Here is a 20,867-nt window from a genome sequence, read left to right as displayed (position 1 = left end):
CTATTCGTCATAATGTATGACTTCTAATGTTAAATAAAAGTAGGAGCTAAAACTATCTTAATCCGGAAGAGAAAATTATCATTACCAAAAGTGAGTATTTCTACATCCGCCATCTTTTATTCATCCACACTTTTCGTAGTGGAAATAGATCTGAAGTAAGCAATAGAATACTAACATCATTACAAACTATGTAATTCTTAACGCCGACTGAATTGCGTGGTAAACAAACAGGTAAAATCCCCACACATTTTTGATAGCACTAGTCAACAGATAGCAATCGGTAAATAACAGTTTCTGGTCAGGAGACACAGAAATGTGAAACTGAAAATTGCCAGGAAGCACTATCAATAATCACCCTGATCATCATTCTATTTTTAAAAGTTCCCGAATGGGCTATTTAATTTCTAGCCACAGATTTGTCTTACGTAAGAATAAATGTCTTCATTTAAAAAAAAAATGATGAAAATCTCCCAAAATTCTTATAGTGATTTATAGTGATATGATCTATAAACTTTTTTGTAGTGAAGAATTAATCTATATCAATGAGAGTTTTAGAGGGTGTAATTATTACAACCTATACCATGGGTAAGAATAAAAAACATCGCTTGAGAAAGAGTAAGGAGAATGAAGGTGGTTCCGATACATCTGATGAGGGAGCTGCAGGTATACATATTTCTTACTACAACCAGTATTGCTTTCTGTCATATACCGTACATAATATACATAATTGTCATAGAAGCAATGTTTAAAACCACTCAATTAAATCGAAACACATGGTTCTTACATAGAAATAACACACACGAGCGTAGTTCACAGCAATTTTCGACTTTATAAGTCAAATTTTGAAAAAGGCTGCAATATTTCAGCAAAGCCTTCAAATCACATCTAAAGGCTTAGAAATGGCTTTAAATGTGATGATTTGCTGAAATATAAGGCTGTGAACTACTTTCTTGTGTGTTATTTCCATGTTAGAACCATACATAGTTTTGTATGAGTTGAGAGTGAGATTTACATTTATTCAAGTGTATTTTTTTCCTATCCATTGCAGCTCCTGTAGGATGTACACACATCAATAAATCAGTCAATTTTGCTGCAATGAGAAAAGTTATTTTGAAAAGTAATTTTGGAGAATGTGTTGTAAGTTAATTTAAAATTTTGTATCACAAAATAATATAGGGGACATGAGACTTTCGTCTGCATGGAATATTGTAATTATGACATCTGTAACATCATAATGCCTTGGATGCTTTTATGTACATTATTGGTGTCTTATTTATCCTTATTATGAATATTTGCGATATACTGTCCTTATTGAGCTCTATTCAGACATCTGACATATGTTACTATTAAATCTATTTTCTAGGCATGTAATAAAGATAATAAAAGTAGTAATAAAGAGAGTAGTATAGGAGCTACTGCTGTAACAACTGAGACAGAGGATATCATAGATCATGAAACTACCATTTGGGTCTGTCTTCAATGTGGAAACCAGGTACCTTATACATAAACTGCTTTAGTAAGGAACGCATCCAATGCAAGTTTTCTGACATCTTAATTCTGTTGGAAAATATAGCATTTGAAGAGCACTTACATTATTTGATTTGTTAAAGGAGTCGCTGAAGTTAAAAAATGTTCAATTGCCAAATAAAGAAAATGGACATTAACCAAATGTTAAAAGTTAACTACCAGTACATGATTAATCTGCTCTTAAATTATTTGTGAACACTGAATTTCAAATTTTCTGATTTCAGGGCTGTGATCGTAATTCTAAAGATAAACATGCTTTAAAACATTATGAAACACCACATTCTCAATGTCATTGTATAACTGTTAATTTAACAACATGGGCATGCTGGTAAGTGAGACCTTAGTTCTCAATAAGTTATAGATTGCTATGTATGGGTCTCCCAAAATCATTATAACCTAGAGTAAATCCTAAAAGAGACTGTAAAGGATTAAAAGTCTTGAGAAACATGGAGCACTGGGGTCAGATATGTCTAGCATCATCAGCATGTATCACAGTTTACCTTCAGTCTTTATAACTTGACAATGTTTTTTACATTGACCAAATATAAATGACCAAATTAGCATACTCAACTGTGTACACCCTCATAATGGATGCCCAGTTAACAAACTTTGTTGGTCAGGAGTTGTGGAAGTATGAGGAGGTTCTGATTTGGTAACATATCTCAGATTATGTCTTTGGCTAAACCTTTCGTTATCATGTGTATTTGTGATGATTGTAGGTGTTATACCTGTGATGATGATGTTGCTGTAGAAAATTCTAAAAGGATACAGGAGTGTGTAGAATTTTTACGTAAACAATCTGGTCTTCCTAGATCTGATCAAACTTCATCAGGTGAGATTATTGTAAATATCTGACAAATTAAAGTTTTATACCTTAACTTTTTACGTAGTCATAGACATACATGTATACTTATTTATTGCTAGTGGGAACTCTATCCATTCAAAAATTATATTTATAATATTTGAAAGCTAGTGCTTGTTTCAAAAACATTGTAACATGAATATTAAAAAACCTCTATTACTGTATATTGAATAATCTTACTAACCAGTCAGATTTCTAGAAGTTAATTAGATATGATATTGGTGAAGAAAGTATATATTTATTTGTTTCCATTCTAGCAAGGAGACCATTGTCAGTTTTAAATACCTCACAACCAAAAGTGGAGCCAAGTTCAGAGAGCACAAAAGAAAAATCCCGTACTGTGATCCCCAAAGCTAGCTCATCTGTTGTTTGCCTTAAAGTAAAGGTAATTTATCTTGCTTTTATATATAATATATTAGAAAAGATATGTCTCAAACATTTGTGTACAACGCTTAAACTTAATGGCATTCAAAACAATTATCGTATTCATTTCCTGTTTGTTATTTTCAGGGTTTATGTAACCTAGGTAACACATGTTTCTTTAATGCTGTGATGCAGGTAAGAACTTTATACTTAGATATGATACATAAAATTAATAATTGTATAAGAATTACAGATATATCAATAGATGTAGTTGATATGATTATAAGAGGTCACTGAACCAGTTAACCCATGCTCAACTTGTGGCAATGAAACTTTTTATTTTACTTTCTAGAATTTAAGTCAGTCCCATAGTTTAGAATCATTATTAGTAGAGAAGACAGATAAAGGTAAATGTATAAGATTACCAGGTCATACTATAATAGATGTTGAAAGTAGTGGTTCTAGTGAAGAAGATGAAGATGATATTACTAATAAAGAACTGGTAATTATTTTGTTTAAGTCTTTTACACATCTCATTTTGTTTGAATAAGATTAATGGATGGTAGTTAAACGCTAAATGTAAATATATGGCAACTCCTTGAGTTTTGTGGAACTAACTGAGTGCTTTTTAGAACCTTAAAGCATTGTGTTTTGTTTTGTGGTTGGTTTTTTTATCTACTGCCGACTGAAAAAGTGTATATGGAAGTACTATCTTTATGTTTTTAATATAGAATCTATTTATATTTTACAGGCAAATATAGATATAGTACCTGGTGAAGCTGGACCATTAACACAATCTTTGTTAAGTTTTCTACAAGATATGAATAAAACTGGTAGTAAGAGTAGTAGTAATAATATTGTTAATCCATCACCTTTATTTGGTCAAATATGTAAGAAGTAAGTGAATTTGTTAATAGTTTCTCCTTATTTAGAATTGGTGCAAGTGACGCTATATTTGCTAGATAGACTTTGTTATTGTGAAATTGATAAGCTGTTGTCACTAATTGGAGGTGTTATGTAGCACAATCAGCTAAAGTGTTGGAAAATGTGCTTAAGCATTTACTTGGTCTAATTTAGATCAGCCTGTAAAAGTCTATTGAGCTATTGAAATGCGGGAAAGATCAAGTTTTGGCCTTCGGCCTTCAAATGAATTGTTAACTTTTAACATATTTGATGAAACATATTTTGTAGAGCACCAAGATTTAAAGGTTTTCAGCAACAAGATAGTCATGAATTATTAAGATATTTATTAGATGTTATTAGAACTGAAGAAATTAAGGTCAGTACAACCTTAAACCTTTTTCTCATGAGGGATGTAAAGGCACATAACAGCCAGTTGTTTTGTGACATTGAATTTGGCCTTGTGTTTGATTAGTAATTGTTTTGTACTTTTCACTTGTTTTGTTTTCTCCATGAAGAATTCTATGATGTTTCTGAAAGTAAAAACAGACCTTGGAAAACATTATTAGAAGCGTGTGACACAACTGATAGTAGCATTTATTATTATGATATATATTTATTTTTATTATAAACTTCAGAGATGTCAGGCTGGTATATTAAAGAAATTCAATGTCAATTCCAAGACAGTAGATGATGAAACTAAAATCAAAGTAAAAGGTAAAACTTTTTTCCTTTTAAGATTCTGATGCAGATATAATCATTTGTGTATCTAGGGTATTGAACACTTGCTTTCTGGGGATTCGGGTTAGAGAATCTGACATGGAAAAATGACAAGGCAATCAGATGGGACAGTTAAATGGGGTTATTAAATGCTTCAGTTTGTGGCAGTAAAAGGTCGCTAGATATTCCTTCAATTTAAAAAAAGTATCATGCTTTTATTTGCTCAGTTTGTTTTTGTCATAGCTATTACCGTTTTGTAGAGTAAAGTATATTATTCATAATTATAGAATATGGTCGTCAAGTTAAACATACCTTTATAGACAGTTTATTTGGAGGACAGTTAGTTAGTACTGTCATGTGTGAAGAATGTAAACATGTAAGTTATTTTATTTTGTTTACTCTTCCTTACAATCCATTATTCATGGTGGATTATTTTGTTTTCATTTAAAGGGATTGTTTGGCGGTTTCCTAGCCTTTTTATGTGTATTGGGGATACATGACTAAATCAATGTACTCATTATATCTGTCAATATCTTATTGTTTCATTACAGATTTCTCAAATATTTGAACCATTTCTAGATCTATCTTTACCAGTGACAGAGGAAAAGGTACTTTAAACTTCCTTAGTCATTTTCATTTCTGGATTATTTGATCTCTTTGAGAGCCTCAGACTGAAGGATCTGTTGACAACTGGACCATTTCATCTTTGTTGCAAATAATGTCTTAAGAAGTCTTACAATAGGCTGGAATTTTATATAATATAACATATGATAAATGTATTTGTATAGCCAAGTAGACCAAATTCTATGATTGGAACTAAGAAGAAATCTATGGATGAAGTTGATGATTCCCACACTAAGGCTGTTGATGGATTTGCTGCTAAAGATAAACCTACTAAACAACCTTCTAGAAAGGAGAAGAGAATGTCTAAAAAAGAACAGAGAGTATGTATCCACTTATAAACTTCTACAAATTTTGCATGGTCTTGAATCCATTACTCATTATTTAAAGAAAATTAAACTGTTCTAAAAAAATGTGATGAAAACATTGCTGCAGAACTGAATCATATAAATTTAAGATAGAGCTAACATCCCAGCAGCAAAATATTTATGTAGGATGTCCGAGTGGGTTCTGAGATGTTGGGCTCATTATAAAGAGGATTGGGTCGAAAGGTTGACACAGGGTACCAGGTTTTTCCAACATTAAGATGAATAGATTATTCTCTATTCTACATCTTCTTTATAACTTATTTATAGAGAAAAGAAAAAATAGCGAGAAAGGGTAATAAACAAGAAGATCCAATTGAAAATGATATAGTTAAAGATGCCAACCCAGAGGAAGGGAAAGGATCAGATGATGGACCTATATCTGATGGTAGAATATCAGAATCAGCTGATAATATTGAGAAAGAAGAAAAAGAAGATGACCATGAAAATTCTGGTAATTTGTTAATTTGCCTTAATTGAAAGACTAAACCAAATGAATGAATGACATTCAAACACCAGTTTTTTAATTCACATGGCTAATGCCACTGTCCTGGCTAAATTTTCAGCTTTGCATTCTGTTGCCCATCTCCTTCAGCCCAATTGGGTCATAAAGATTAGACTTCATTTCAGAATATATATAACTTGTAGTTGCCAAGATTCTTTGCTTGTTTGGTTTTATTAGGAGAATTGTTCTTGTGAATTCTATTATCTCATTATAGATGCAGACATCGAAGATAATCTAGAGAGTGATGCTTCCAAATTATTTGGTGGAGCTACAGCCAATGTTAGTTTACTAGGACAAGATAATATAAACCCTAGTGATAATATAACAGATCCATCATTAGGCAGTTCTAACAATTTAATAGCTTTAAATAAGACTAATCCTGAATTACAAAATGGTGTAACAGTGACAGAAAGTTTACAATTTCTACCTATAGTGAGAACTGATAATAATAATGATAGTAGTATTGATGCTGATAGTAGTTCAGTAACTTTAGTAGATAATGAAAGTTCTACATTATTTACTAGTACTGAAAGTTCTTTAACACCTAGTACTACTGGAAGTTCATATAAAACTAAGAGTACCGATAGTTCTAGATCTAGTACATGTGATATCAAGGATACTGTGGATGGGAACTGTCTACGACGGGGATTATCTGAATCATTAAATGAATTACATTTAGAAGATTCTCGAACTAGATTAGGTGCTACAGGTAATGATATTGTGCAGGATTTAACCAAGAAATTAAACTATTTAAATCTGGATATGTGCCATTATCCAACTAGTACTGATGATATTCCTTATATTGATGCTGAAGAGTCACCAGAAGGTACCAAGCCATCCAGTTTACCAATAATTAATCAAGAAGAAGATACTCCTGTATCAGTGGATTGTAATGGTCTTTCAAGAAGAAATTCAACACATAAAAAAGCTCGACAAGCCTTACGTAGGGAAGCTGAATACAAGTCTATGTCAACACTATCAGCACGATACCATTCTGTGGGTAAAGAATGTTCTATATCATCTTGTTTACATCAGTTTACTTCAGCTGAATTATTAACTGGTAGTAATAAAGTTACTTGTGATAATTGTACCAGGATTAAGATGAAAAAATTACCAAATAAAGGTGGGTTTAACAATGTTTTCATGTACTTCTGAACTTTTAATGTATCATTTAACACATATAGCCGAATATCACTAATACTGTAAAAAAAGAAATTTTCAATATAAATAAAAAAACACTTGTATCTTTATGCATTTAGTAGAATATAACCAAAGTTGGTGGCCTTCTTGGTCCAAAATGATCCTAATCTTTTCATTTGTTTTCTTCATTACATTGCTGATAATTATTGTGTTGTTATATTCCAGATAAAAAGAAGAGTGATAGTGTGTGTTCTAATGCTAATAAACAATATCTGATATTCCAACCACCTGCTGTATTAACTTTACATTTAAAACGATTTGAACAGGTAATATATTATTTATTTAATGATTATAAAATGATGCAATGATATATTTGTGCAGTAAACATACCTGAGATATTTTGAATGTAGAAAGATACTTTTAAGAGGATAATATCCAATATTTTTAGAGATAGTAACTTGTTTTCCCTGGATTATTTCAAACAGTTTGTCTAAATATCTTACTTCTGAAGGGCTCTACAATTTCACATGTAAGTCAAGTTGACCATACAAGTCAGAAAGCTACTGCTTACCCAATCCTAAGTTGGAAGTTAGGTATGATATAGCATCCAGTCATTGAAATGTTAGATGCAACCACAAAAAGAAAATATTACACAGATATGTTTGCATTGTTTGACTGAACATGATTTGTACTCTTAATTCTATCATTTCAGATTGGATTTGCTTCTAGAAAAGTGAATAGACATGTTGATTTTCCATTATTATTAGATTTAGCACCATATTGTAGTTCTCTATGTCAGGTGGGCAATATCTTCAGTGTTTTTTATATTTTCAAAATGTATAGGGTTGATTATTAGCTATCACCATTATCTTGACATAACTCTATAGGGGTAGAAATATAAATATTTTCTTTCTTCATCCTTATCTAGTATAATTTAGTATATACTCTTCTTTATCCTTAACAACTTAGTTTTGTTTTGGAATAATATAATATAATTTCTATGTATTTTATTGTAGGGTATTGAACCAGGTCAAAAGAAAATCCTCTATTCTCTGTATGGTGTGGTAGAACACAGTGGACGTTTATCAGGTGGTCATTATACAGCTTTTGTTAAAGTTAGACCTAATATGAACTCTGTAGTTAGTTTTATAAATCCTAACTTTACCTTTCCTAAAGAATATATACACCGGTATGTTGAGCGGTCATTGAATGGACCCAAGTCACCTGATATAGATGTAAGTGATAAATTTGTAGAAAGTTTAGTACCGCCAGGTAAATGGTATCATATAAGTGATAGTCATGTTCACGAAGTATCTGAATCCTCAGTACTACACGCACAAGCTTATTTGTTATTTTATGAACGAATATATTAATATATAGATCATTATTATAGAAAATTTTGTATGTTACAAAAACATCTGAAGTGCTTTGAAAATTTATACTCAGTACTTTAGATAACTATATTTATTTGAAATACACAATACAGATTGTGCAATTTTGTTTACCAATTGAACCTAAGTCTGAGAATTGGGGAATTTTTAAGCTAAGCCAATCAGTAATAGCGTTCACATCTCACCATCAAAATTTGAGCTTTCAAATCCATATGTGTCGAGAATTATCAGGAAAGTCAGCCATTCCTCTTCTATAGAAATAGGAAAAGAAATTCCTAGTTTAAGATTTATTTGAGGTTATGGGATTTTCGTACGACTATTTACATATTCAAGACTCAAATCAAATCCCGAAAAATGGTGCATCTGAGCCTTTAATATATGATAAAGTATATGGTTATTTGGCAACAGTATTTATGTACAAGAATCCCTCTGAAGCTATATTGTTCAATGATATTGTTCATTATGTAACTTGCTCCTTGGCAATATGAGATGAGATTATGGCTCAAAATATATTTTGAATTTGAGTATTTAGATTTCATTGCTTGAATTTATATCATTATATAAATCAAAATGTTAAATTTAAAAGAGTGCCTTCAAATTGTACACCATAATTTCTATAAATTAATTCTAATTACAAGAACAAAGGTATTTAAAATTTGTCTTTTTTCATGATTTATAGGATATCTTTATATGTATTTCTGTTAATTTATATATTTGTTTCGAGTAATGAATACAATAAGTGTTATTCTTTGAGAGGATAATTTAACTATTAATCCGTCAACATGAGTATAAAGGCCATGAACTTTACATTAAATTTTCAGCCCTCAAATTTCACTTATTACTGTTTCATGTCAGTTTTCTGCTTTCAAACAATCATTCTTGAAATAGTTATATATTATCTTATATTCTAATGTTATTTGTTCTTAAATTTCTCGTGAATTTACCTGAATATAAGATATGAATTTTTTTGATTGATATTATTTTAACTCTTACTAGAATTTGATTTGGAACTTATAACTTTAAACTAATGACATAAAAGTATTGTAGATATAGAATAAATAACGGAAAGATCATGAATTGTTGAAGACACTCAAAATTGTTATAATAGTGTGTTTGTGTTTGAGGGTAAATTATATTAATGTACATTACATTATTTGTTACTGGTTTTATGGAATAAACATTTATTTGTTATGGTTCTGAGTGGCATTTTTAACTAATTCCTTGGAAATTTGCTGAAGGGAATTCCATACAACTTAAAAAATCACGACCAAATTACGTCGACACAGCTCTATAAAATTGACGTTAGCTATTGGAGTTGCTTCCCTTTATCCCAGGTTTCCATGTGTCATTAATTGTCTTGAGATTTTCTTGGTGAAACGGACTTGCCGCCAACAAAGATTTTATATGGACTCACTCCACTAATTCATTTGCCATCTCTTCCCATGTTAAAACACGAAATTCAACCTTCTATAACTTTTTTCAGAAATCTCGTTGAAAGCTTTCCAATATGTCGAATGAAAGTCTGACCAATTCTCAATGTCTCCTAAAAAATTCATTATGTGATGACCATGAAAATTTTGAGCTACTAAAATTGAAAGTAGACTACTACCGGTTAAACTCATCTTGGCACTTCACTATACGACTATTTTTAGAATTAGCCTTCCGCCTTTAGGTCTCTCATCATCTCACCAAATCTGAAAGATAATGCAATTTCAGACATCAAATTCCAAATCTAGACCAAATTTTACCCACAAATAGGCATGCAAAAACCCCATAAGGGAGAGAGAAAGAAGATTTGTACAATCATAAAATGTTTTAGTGGAGTGAGTCCTATATACTTCTGGTCAAAACAAACACACACGTCTACATTGTACTTCATATTTAGATAATTATTACAACAAAATGGGTCAGGATTGTAGGCCCTATTGATTCAATTATAATTTATTCCACTTAAAAATCAAGTGGACCGTTTTGCTCGACAAACAACTAAAAGTTGTCTCTTAATATTAATAAACACAGACCGCATCTGTATGAATTGGCATCAACCTTTGGAGTTGCCTCCCATGTTTCTGATACAAATTCAATTCAATTCAAATTCCCGAAGCATTGATTAGTTTTGTCACAATTCCGTCACGACCCATTCTAATCGAGCATTAATTCCGGGCAAGTTGCTTTTACAACACAATGGGATTCAATGTATAGATTCAATTATTATTTAATTCTCCCAAAAATTAGGTGGAATGTTTGTTTTATATGTGTACAAATTTGTTGATGTTCACAAAAGGCTTTTTTGAATATAACGACGATTAGATATCTCTGAATATCAACTAACATACTACAGACCAAAACTGTATGAAATTGACCCCAGCCATTGTAGTTGCCTCCCTTTTGCCCATGTTTCTGATTCTGGTCTCTGGCGCATAGACTTCTCTTGTTTTGATGAGTTCATCGTTTCACGATGGTGTGCAGATATATGACCATTTTGCATTCTAGGCAATAAAGAGTTTGAATGTGAATTTGATTCGGACGCATAAGGATTTTTGTTTCATGAAAACTTAAATGATGCAGGTCATTTACTGTTCAATAACATAGCATATAATGGCACAAGGAATAGTGGGAAATGAAGCTTCAAAGTTTTTGTATCCCCGCCACCGCCTTATCTTCTAAACCCCACACGATTACACCGAGAAAATAATCTAGTACCCACGCCAACGACAATGTTTTTTACGATTAATTATTTAAGACTATCACAATATAGATCAAAAGATAACAAAAAAGACAGACGTAAGTCTTTTACTCGATAAAACATACTGTGCTGGTACCATTGTCATACATCTGTCCATTCCCGCCATGTTTGTCATCAAGTTTTTGTTTCCATTATTGGTCATATTAGTTTGCGTTGATGCCAAATACCATTTCAGCGTCAAGGACTGTGGTAAGTGATTTCCTTTCCTTTCCAATGGACACAAACCAATTGTACCGGATCATTCATCCATATGGTTTAAATATTCGACGAATACCCGGTCATGAACTAAATGATCTCGGATTAGCGATAACCCAGATAATGATAATGCTGCATTCGGGAGATACGCACATCTAGTAGGTACATATGCACTGAAAACAGAACTTGTAAGAAGTTTATTTTCTTAGTGGTTCATTTGACTGTTCCTACTGTTTTATTTACCATGGTTCATATTAAGGTATTTAAACACCATATTAACTCGTATTTACATTCTCTAGTTCATACTGACTCGTATTTACATGCTCTAGTTCCTATTGACTCGTATTTACATTCTCTAGTTCCTATTGACTCGTATTTACATTCTCTAGTTCATATTGACTCTTATTTACATTCTCTAGTTCATATTAACTCGTATTTACATTCTCTAGTTCCTATTGACTCGTATTTACATTCTCTAGTTCCTATTGACTCTTAGTTCAGTCGTTGGTTCATATTAACTCGTATTTACATTCTGTAGTTCATATTGACTAACATTTACATTCTCTAGTTCAAATTAACTAACATTGCATTCTCTAGTTCACATTGACTCGTATTTACATTCTCTAGTCCCTATTGACTCTTATTTACATTCGCTGGTTCATATTAACTCGTATTTACATTCTGTAATTCATATTGACTAACATTTACATTCTCTAGTTAATATTAACCAACATTACATTCTCTAGTTCATATTGACTCGTATTTACATTCTCTAGTTCATATTGACTCGTATTAACATTCTCTAGTTCATATTAACTCGTATTGACATTCTCTGGTTCATATTAACTCGTATTTACATTCTCTAGTTCATATTGACTCGTATTTACATTCTCTAGTTCATATTGACTCGTATTAACATTCTCTAGTTCATATTAACTCGTATTGACATTCTCTAGTTCATATTAACTCGTATTTACATTCTCTAGTTCATATTGACTCGTATTTACATTCTCTAGTTCATATTGACTCGTATTTACATTCTCTTGTTCATATAAATTTCTATTTACATTCTCTAGTTCATATAAATTGCTCTTTACATTCACTAGTTCATATCAACTAACATTACATTCTCTAGTTCATATTGACTCGTATTTACATTCTCTAGTTCATATTAACTCGTATTTACTTTCTCTTGTTCATATAAATTGCTATTTACATTCTCTAGTTCATATAACTTTCTGTTTACATTCTCTAGTTCATATTAACTACCATTACATTCTCTAGTTCATATTGACTCGTATTTATATTCTCTAGTTCATATAAATTTCTGTTTACATTCTCTAGTTCATATAAATTTATATTTACATTCTCTAGTTCATATTAACTACCATTACATTCTCTAGTTCATATTGACTCGTATTTACATTCTCTATTTTATAAAAATTTCTATTTACATTCTCTAGTTCATATAAATTGCTCTTTATATTCTCTAGTTCATATTGACTCGTATTTACATTCTCTAATTAATATTAACTCGTATTTACATTCTCTAGTTCATATTGACTCGTATTTACATTCTCTTGTTCATATAAATTTCTATTTACATTCTCTAGTTCATATAAATTGCTCTTTACATTCTCTAGTTCATATTAACTAACATTACATTCTCTAGTTCATATTGACTCGTATTTACATTCTCTAGTTCATATTAACTCGTATTTACATTCTCTTGTTCATATAGATTGCTATTTACATTCTCTAGATCATATAAATTTCTGTTTACATTCTCTAGTTCATATTAACTACCATTACATTCTCTAGTTCATATTGACTCGTATTTACATTCTCTAGTTCATATAAATTTCTGTTTACATTCTCTAGTTCATATAAATTTATATTTACATTCTCTAGTTCATATTAACTACCAATACATTCTCTAGTTCATATAAATTTCTGTTTATATTCACTAGTTCATATAAATTGCTATTTACATTCTCTAGTTCATATAAATTTTATGTTTACATTCTCTAGTTCATATAAATTTCTGTTTACATTCTCTAGTTCATAAAAATTTCTATTTACATTCTCTAGTTCATATAAATTGCTCTTTACATTCTCTAGTTCATATTAACTCGTATTTACATTCTCTAGTTCATATTAACTCGTATTTACATTCTCTAGTTCATATTACTCTTTCGTTATACATTCTCTATTTCATCCAACTTTGTGTAGACTTTCTTGCTCCTATATGTTAAATTCTTGTGTTACAGCACGCAGGGAAAATGCTTCAGTTGTATTTAGTGATTTTAAAGTTACACCTGATCCTGTAGAAATACCTGGAAATCTAACAGTATCTGGCGCTGTTGTATTTAAAGAAGCTATAAGTGGTAATGTTTCTCTGGAACTGGCTATTAATAGATCTATGGGGTTCTTTGATTTAACTTTACCATGTATTAATCATCTAGGCAGTTGGTAAGTCCACCAGTTTGATTAATCTAAATGGAAAAGTGAGTTCTACCGAAAACTGCTAAACTGGAGACACAGTTGAGATGGATTTCCTTGTGAAAGCAGTGTTTTGATCATTGTGAAGGTTGAGTTTCGACACTAGATTTTGATCTTGAAAATTTTCTTTCTTTGTATTGAGATGGATTTGAACCTGCATCTCCTAATCGCTAAGAAGATTTGAGCAACGCTACAAAAGGCCTTTTTCAAATCTAGCTTAACATAATCGATATCGTTTCTAGTTCAGAATTCTAGTCAAGTTCTGAACATTGTAACATTATAATTTCAGTAAATATGACGATGTATGTACCATATTGGATCAAGGCAATGCTTCATTAGGTTGCGCACCTCAACTGAAAGAAAATGGTTTTCCGTGTCAATGTCCGTTTTTAAATGGAACCTACGATATAAATCATACAATATTTGTTTTACCGGAAGTGAAGGGTATTTGGAAACAATTTGCTAAGGTAACTATCTTATTGTTAACTAAACTATCTGTTTGATTACCTTTGGTTTCTTTTCAACTCATTTGATGTATATTTCAACAGATTTTTTCCTTGGAAAATGACTGAGCCTTTTCCGTTAATTTATTTTTCAATTTGTCTCAATTGCTCTTTTCTACATCTCGTCTATTCTTGAATTGTGTAAATAAATAAATCAAGTACTAACGATCCGAACCACAAAACGAAACCCGAAATAAATTATAATTATGAGTACTTTTCATAAAAGAGACATTCCGCTTTTTTTGTGGCTCAAATTTTTTTCCCCTCAAATTTGTGAAAACTATACACAGAGAAATGTGTCCTTTAACGTATCTGAAATTTAATTTAATTAAAAAAATCCAGCCGTTAATTTTTTAATGCCAAAACTATTTAAAACGTAACTTAAGTTTACGCAAACTTTCAAGATTCGTTATATTTTTTGGAAGCTTTTAGAAAACTACTGAACCGATTTCAGTTTAATAAACACCTAATTGTAGAGAAATATGCCTCCTCCATATTTTTAAAGGTTTCAACGAATAATATCGAGCCATTATAAATCCAAACACAAAATTTAGTTTAAGCTGCTTACTTAACAATTATTACTGTCCGTCTTTAATTAACCTTTTTAAAACAAATTCATTTTGATCAAGTAGATTCATATATATAAATAAGATATATATTCAGGTATACCTGAAGATTATATATAATTTATAATGCCCTTTAACTTAAAGCTCCGATCCAAATGTTTATACAAGTCCTTCAGGAATTTAACATGGAGTAATCTTTCAGGGTGATTATGCTATATCATTAAAACTGGTAGATGAAGATGCTGGAGAAATACTCGGATGTCAAGAATTAACCTTTTCTCTAGATGAACCTCATCCAGAAGGTGTCACACCAAAACCATGTGATTGGCTGTGTAAATTGATTGGATAATTATAATCATCAAATAGTAATTATTTTTATGCCTTTTTGTAAGAATAAAGTATGCCTAAAACTATTATGTTTATTTTCCACCACCATCCTCTCAGTTAAAGAGCGGATCTGAAATTTTGTGGTATTTAGAGCTTTGGACAGATGCTTCGACTGTCTTTTCCATTTCCGTAGAATATCTTCAGAGAAAAATTCAAACCAAATTAAGACTTTCAGGCTACCATACTAATTTCCTGTTGTATAATTTGCAACCCTGAGAAATAAACGAAATAACATGAAATACACCACTGAAGTGAAGTGAAGACCGGAAGTGACCTATTTATAACTAACCTGGGGATTGTCGGATGGTCAGTAAGTGATATACATGACCTGAAAGTGGACTAACTGATAAGATAAGAAGGGTTAAGTATAAATAGCCGGATCTTGGAACCTGGCATGTTCTTTACCTCTACTTTCACTATGTTGGCACTTATTCTTCTGGCAGTAGTATCTTCAGTATTCGGTGCACGTCCTGGATTCCATGGTACCGGCAATTTAGAATGGAGAGATTGTAGTAAGTTAATGTTTATTTAAACAAATTGCCGAGTTTCCCCTCTTGAGAAGAGCACTTCTTGTGCTATCCCAGCATCCAGTCAATTGTTATGTCAATTTTTGCTCTGCGATATAGGTTATATTACAGCAGATATGTACAACCCATCCATAGTAAGCTATGGAGTTGATTCCATGATTCCAAACACACTAGTTGTTCAGGTTACTTTACCTTCCTCTCTTATTGTAGGTAATTCTGGCGATTCATGGCTCAAAGTAAATAAATTTGACATCTCACCAGCACCAATCACTATTCCTGGTTCCATGAGAGTCACCTTAGACAGTAACCTGAGTCACCAACTCAAAGATGCTGTTACTATGGATGTCGTCATTGAGAAGGAATTGTTGGGTGTTTTCACCAAGGTTGTCTGTGTTAAAGATGTTGGAACTTGGTAAGAATATTATTATGTTTTGATGATTGTGGTTTAAAGATGAAAAAAGTGAATATGTGCAATTGACTGCTATGTTTCGAGATTCTTGAAGAGAGGAAATCAAAAGTTATTTCTGTCTTTATCTTTTAGCCATTATGACGATCCCTGCCATTTCTTAAACACATTCAAAGGTGTTGGAGGATGTCCTAAACAGTTAGCAGATAATGGTTTACCTTGTACCTGTCCTTTTAACCCATCACAAATCAGACTTCCACCAACACAATTTGATGTTACTAAAGTTTCTAGTGAATGGTCTTTCTTAGCAACCGTGAGTTCTCTTAATTATTCACCCCTTGATGGCATAAATACCCTGGTGCCACTCTGCCATTGTGAGGGTTCAAAAATATGATATTGTTGTTCTTGGGGTCGTAACCCCCCTATGGCAATGACTTCCAGTAAAAGAATAAACTTCACGTCTTTCACGGCTAACAACAATTTTGAAAGCAAAATACGAGTGATACATCCAAAACTCTGTCTCTGTTATATTAGTATTCTGTTCCAATATTAAATATTCTACCTCGTATTTAATTTCAGGGAACTTACCATATCAAAATCTCCATGACTGAGAAATCCAGCAAGAAAGTTAGAGGATGTATTGAAAGTTTCTTGAAAATCAGTTATAACAAATTAGGTTAAGTTATTGGACAATAAAATATTTATATCATGTACACCACAATTTGTTATTTAAAGCTGTTTGATAAAACTGTTAATTGTCCCTTTTGAAATTGATCCGATTTTAATCTGCGCAAAATTCATCATAGGATCGGGTTATTGGAAGTTTCATCGTCGGATTAATTTAATTGTTTTTACATCTGAGTCAGTGATAAAATGATTGTTTCAGTGCTTTGCTAAAATGTATTGCAATGATAAAATTTAAGTAAAAAAATTGGCCTTACAGTAGTTAGTAAATCGTTATCTGCATTTGATTACTAAGCTACTTGTTCTGCTGTTCTGTTCTGTGATAAGATAAGCTGTAGTATATAACAGATTTTCATCTGATCTCTTATCACTTGTGGTGCAATATATTACACAATGTTTGCTGCTGTCTTCCTATCGCTTGTAGCTACCAGTTTTGCTGCCCATCCGGGTTTCACAAGTACTGGCAATGTAGAATGGAAGAATTGTGGTAAGTCTACAATGATTTTTCAACCATCCGTGGATTTTTTGAGTAAAATGCTTTTACAGATTTGTTTGTAGACCAATTTTAATGTCGTATGTTGTTGGGTTGTGATTCTGTGTTTGTAATATGGATTGACAACCTTTTTACTGCACCATAAATTGTACATCTTTAGGTAACCCAGCAGATGACTGGATCGCTGTCAGTAAATTTGATATTACACCATCTCCTATCAAAGTTCCTGGTAACCTTAGAGTTAATCTTGACAGTAAAATAACCCACCAACTGGAGAATGCTGTCACTATGGATGTTGTATTCGAGAAGGAATTATTGGGTGTCTACACCAAGGTCGTCTGTGTTAAGAGTGTTGGAACATGGTAAGCTACTTGTTGACTGTTCATTCAAAGCGCAAGAACTGAGATCGAATACATTTGAAAGCACGCACTACGTGTAAAGAATCGACAAAGAAGTTCTGGTTACTGAATTCCTCGTTCCTCCTTGCGCATACTATCACCAATTCAAAGACATTCGTAAGCCGTAGACCATGATCGACCTGCAAAAGCAAATTACATTCCATCCGATGATGACAAAGTAAATTGTTGAATCGTGTCAAATAAAAGTTTAAAGAAAATATTATACATGTGACATAAAATTGTGTTGCGCGAAAACCGAGGAGATTTTGCTTTTTTCTTGGTCGCGAACAAGTCACAGTTCTAGTACTCCCGTCTTAGATATAATTTTAAATGATTTCTTTTCAGTCACTATGACGATCCATGTCACTTCTTAAATTCATTTAATGGTCCAAAGGGCTGTCCAAAAGAGTTGGCCCAGAATGGTTTACCCTGTACATGTCCCTTTAAAGCACAAGCTATCAAACTACCCAATACTGAGTTCGTTGTTACCAGTGTTTCTAGTGCATGGTCTTTCTTAGCTACAGTAAGTAAACCAAATTGTAAATGAAACCTTGCGTCCAACACGCAAGAACTGTGTCGGACAAAATGGCAGTTTTCTTCTGGTCAGCACAATTGATGTCCCATGGTCAGAAATTTAATGTCAAAGAACAACCTAATAAGATCATATTGCATACAAATCGGTTGACCGAAGTAGGAAATAATACACATTTGTAGAAAGGGGTTCGCGTTTTCATTACAAATTAATGCGACAGGAGAACAATTTTCTACTCCTTTGTACAGCGGAAAATTACTAACGTTTGCTCTTTATCCACTGAAATATTATCTTTTTACAGGGAACATACCACATCAAAGTCTCAATGACAGAAAAAGCCACCAGCAAAGTCCGAGCTTGTTTTGAAACTTACTTAAAGATTCAACATTAAGATGTGTATTATCATAGAAATATATAATATTGAGTACCGTCAAGATTTGAAAGTTTATATCTTATGTATTTCATAATAAACGTTAGAGTACAGTAAAAACTTTGAATTAGTCATTAGAATATTTAGAACATTAAGGGATTGTAAAAATACACTTTTTATTTATTTGTACCATTCCAATTTTAAGTCAGATGTCCGAGGTGCCTGCAAATCCACTATCACAAAACTGCTAATATGATTTAAAACCCTTTGCGATCTAATAGAGCTTAGATTAAGTGAAATTGCAAGAACCACAGACTCTCGATTGAAAATTTGAACCGTGCATATGTTGCTTTCAGCTTCCCCAAAACAGAAACCCCTTTTCTAACGGCATGGCTGAATTTCACATCCATTGGGTGAATTAGGCAGAAAGTCTTCATCCCCCACATTCCCCTACTCCACCCTTACCAAGAATATTAGTTCTACCTGTGGTATACCTTGCTAATAAAGAGAATAATTTAGAATTTGAAACATTATAATGATTTATTGTGATTAATGAAATAGAGTAAACTGTAAAATACTAGCACTACAAAATACAATAAGTTTGTTAGTTGGCTACTATCATCCCACTATTTCAAATAATATCCTAAAAACCTGAACACTCAACATCTTGTCCACGTTACATTTACAATTATTTGTTAAGAATCGATGTACAATTTTCTTTAATGATTTTATTCCTTTCACAAACTGATACCAAATCTAGTTCTATGTTGGACATAGCAAACCTCTGATTTCTTTATGCAAAATATGATTTACTTTTAGATGCATAAAAAAGGCTCAATGATTATAAATGGGAGACCCATAAACCCTGGAGGTACATGTCAATAATCTTATTTGGTTTCCTGAAATAAAGGAAAATTTCACACAATCTGGCAACCAAGCTAATCTGGTATAAGAAAATAGATAGTTAATGTATAATGATAAACAAGTTAATTTTTTTTTATTAAATGATTATGCAGGTCAAATTAGAAATTGAAAATCTTAAAAAAAAGTTAAAATATAAACAGAAATTTACATAAGTAGGAAAGACCTGAGAATTTTGCCATGTATCCTGAAAGTTTCATTAAATGTAGGATATGGACAAATTCTGATAAGGAAATGTACAGTTTTGCTCAGTAAAGGTTGTATTTTAATATTACAGATTCTTTGAAATGACCTCTCAGTAACTTAAGTACAGTCAGACTCTCTATCATTTTTGTCATTTCACAAGAGCCATAATACCTCAAATAAAAAGGGCACACAGAAATCTTTTGATCTTCGTGGCACGTAATTACAAATTATGCCAATGACAACATTTGTAAGAAACAAGGATGAAAGGAAAACAACAAAAATTATTACATGGATACAAATACAGGAAATAAATAAAAAAAATTAAATAAGAAAATATCAGAACAATCAACAGGATATTCTCTCATTGAATTGTTATAGTTAGTTCAAAACAACATGTTGACTTTTCATTGAATTGTTAACAAATCAGTTCAAAACAACATGTTGACTTTTCATTGAATTGTTAACAAATCAGTTCAAAACAAAGTTAACATATCAAATCATAAAATGACAGTTGAGTTGTAACATATAACAACAGTCACTTGTAGAATAGTTAACAAATCAAAACTGCTGAATTGTTAACATATCAGAACTGTTGAATTGTTAACATATCAGAACAATCTGTTTTCTCATTGAATTATTAATGTTCATATCTGTTAACATATTGCACACTATCTACTGCTAATCACTTCATTCAAAATATCAGATTGTGGTTATTATGATTATCATTATCAATAGACAAAAACATGCAAATTCATTACTATAAAAAAATACATACACTAAGCCAAGGATTCTCAAATCAAAGTTTTACAAAATAGAATATACAAGAATATACAGGTACTGCAGCTAGAAACATTTCAGATTCTCCTACTGGCATCATTTTAAAAAATCATACTAGTTTTCAAAATGATTGCAACAGTATTAGCCAATCAGAGATCATAAGACCATAAACAAAATGTTTCAAGCAACGTGTACCAAATTATTAAAAAAATTAAACCGGATAAGGTTTAATATTTGAATTATGCGTAAATTTGAGCAGGGTTGAAATTTAACATGTAAA

At 31.7% G+C, this 20,867-nt stretch overlaps 4 protein-coding genes across 4 annotated transcripts; all 4 read left to right on the top strand.

Annotated features, from left to right (window-relative positions):
* Positions 1-523: 523 nt before the first annotated feature.
* On the top strand, positions 524-11,831 carry LOTGIDRAFT_229162 (hypothetical protein; the record flags this gene model as incomplete). Its single annotated transcript, XM_009062068.1, has 20 exons — positions 524-663; positions 1,049-1,137; positions 1,364-1,492; positions 1,752-1,855; positions 2,247-2,359; positions 2,647-2,774; positions 2,900-2,947; positions 3,105-3,254; positions 3,504-3,649; positions 3,944-4,031; positions 4,291-4,369; positions 4,660-4,748; positions 4,924-4,980; positions 5,161-5,316; positions 5,629-5,812; positions 6,078-6,986; positions 7,229-7,329; positions 7,716-7,802; positions 8,020-8,275; positions 11,635-11,831. The coding sequence occupies exons 1-20, from the start codon at positions 543-545 to the stop codon at positions 11,829-11,831; spliced, it is 3,231 nt and encodes a 1,076-aa protein (XP_009060316.1). The 5' UTR covers positions 524-542.
* A 1,752-nt stretch (positions 11,832-13,583) lies between these two features.
* On the top strand, positions 13,584-15,255 carry LOTGIDRAFT_154383 (hypothetical protein; the record flags this gene model as incomplete). The annotated part of the gene is made up of 3 exons (XM_009062067.1): positions 13,584-13,807; positions 14,127-14,304; positions 15,109-15,255. 3 exons carry the CDS (start codon positions 13,584-13,586, stop codon positions 15,253-15,255), a joined length of 549 nt encoding a protein of 182 aa, XP_009060315.1.
* A 456-nt stretch (positions 15,256-15,711) lies between these two features.
* Positions 15,712-16,907, top strand: LOTGIDRAFT_154382 (hypothetical protein; the record flags this gene model as incomplete). The annotated part of the gene is made up of 4 exons (XM_009062066.1): positions 15,712-15,805; positions 16,031-16,232; positions 16,362-16,539; positions 16,806-16,907. The coding sequence occupies 4 exons, from the start codon at positions 15,712-15,714 to the stop codon at positions 16,905-16,907; spliced, it is 576 nt and encodes a 191-aa protein (XP_009060314.1).
* A 682-nt stretch (positions 16,908-17,589) lies between these two features.
* LOTGIDRAFT_106327 (hypothetical protein) lies at positions 17,590-18,348 on the top strand (the record flags this gene model as incomplete). Its single annotated transcript, XM_009062065.1, has 2 exons — positions 17,590-17,765; positions 18,147-18,348. Coding segments are annotated over 2 exons (378 nt in total), but the record flags the coding sequence as incomplete, so codon positions are not given.
* Between the last annotated feature and the right edge of the window lie 2,519 nt (positions 18,349-20,867).

The sequence above is a fragment of the Lottia gigantea genome, assembly GCF_000327385.1.
Source record: "Lottia gigantea unplaced genomic scaffold LOTGIsca_5, whole genome shotgun sequence".
Lineage (NCBI taxonomy): Eukaryota > Metazoa > Mollusca > Gastropoda > Lottiidae > Lottia > Lottia gigantea.
The sequence above is the reverse complement of the archived record's forward strand: the minus strand, read 5'-3'. Positions and strand labels throughout refer to the sequence as shown.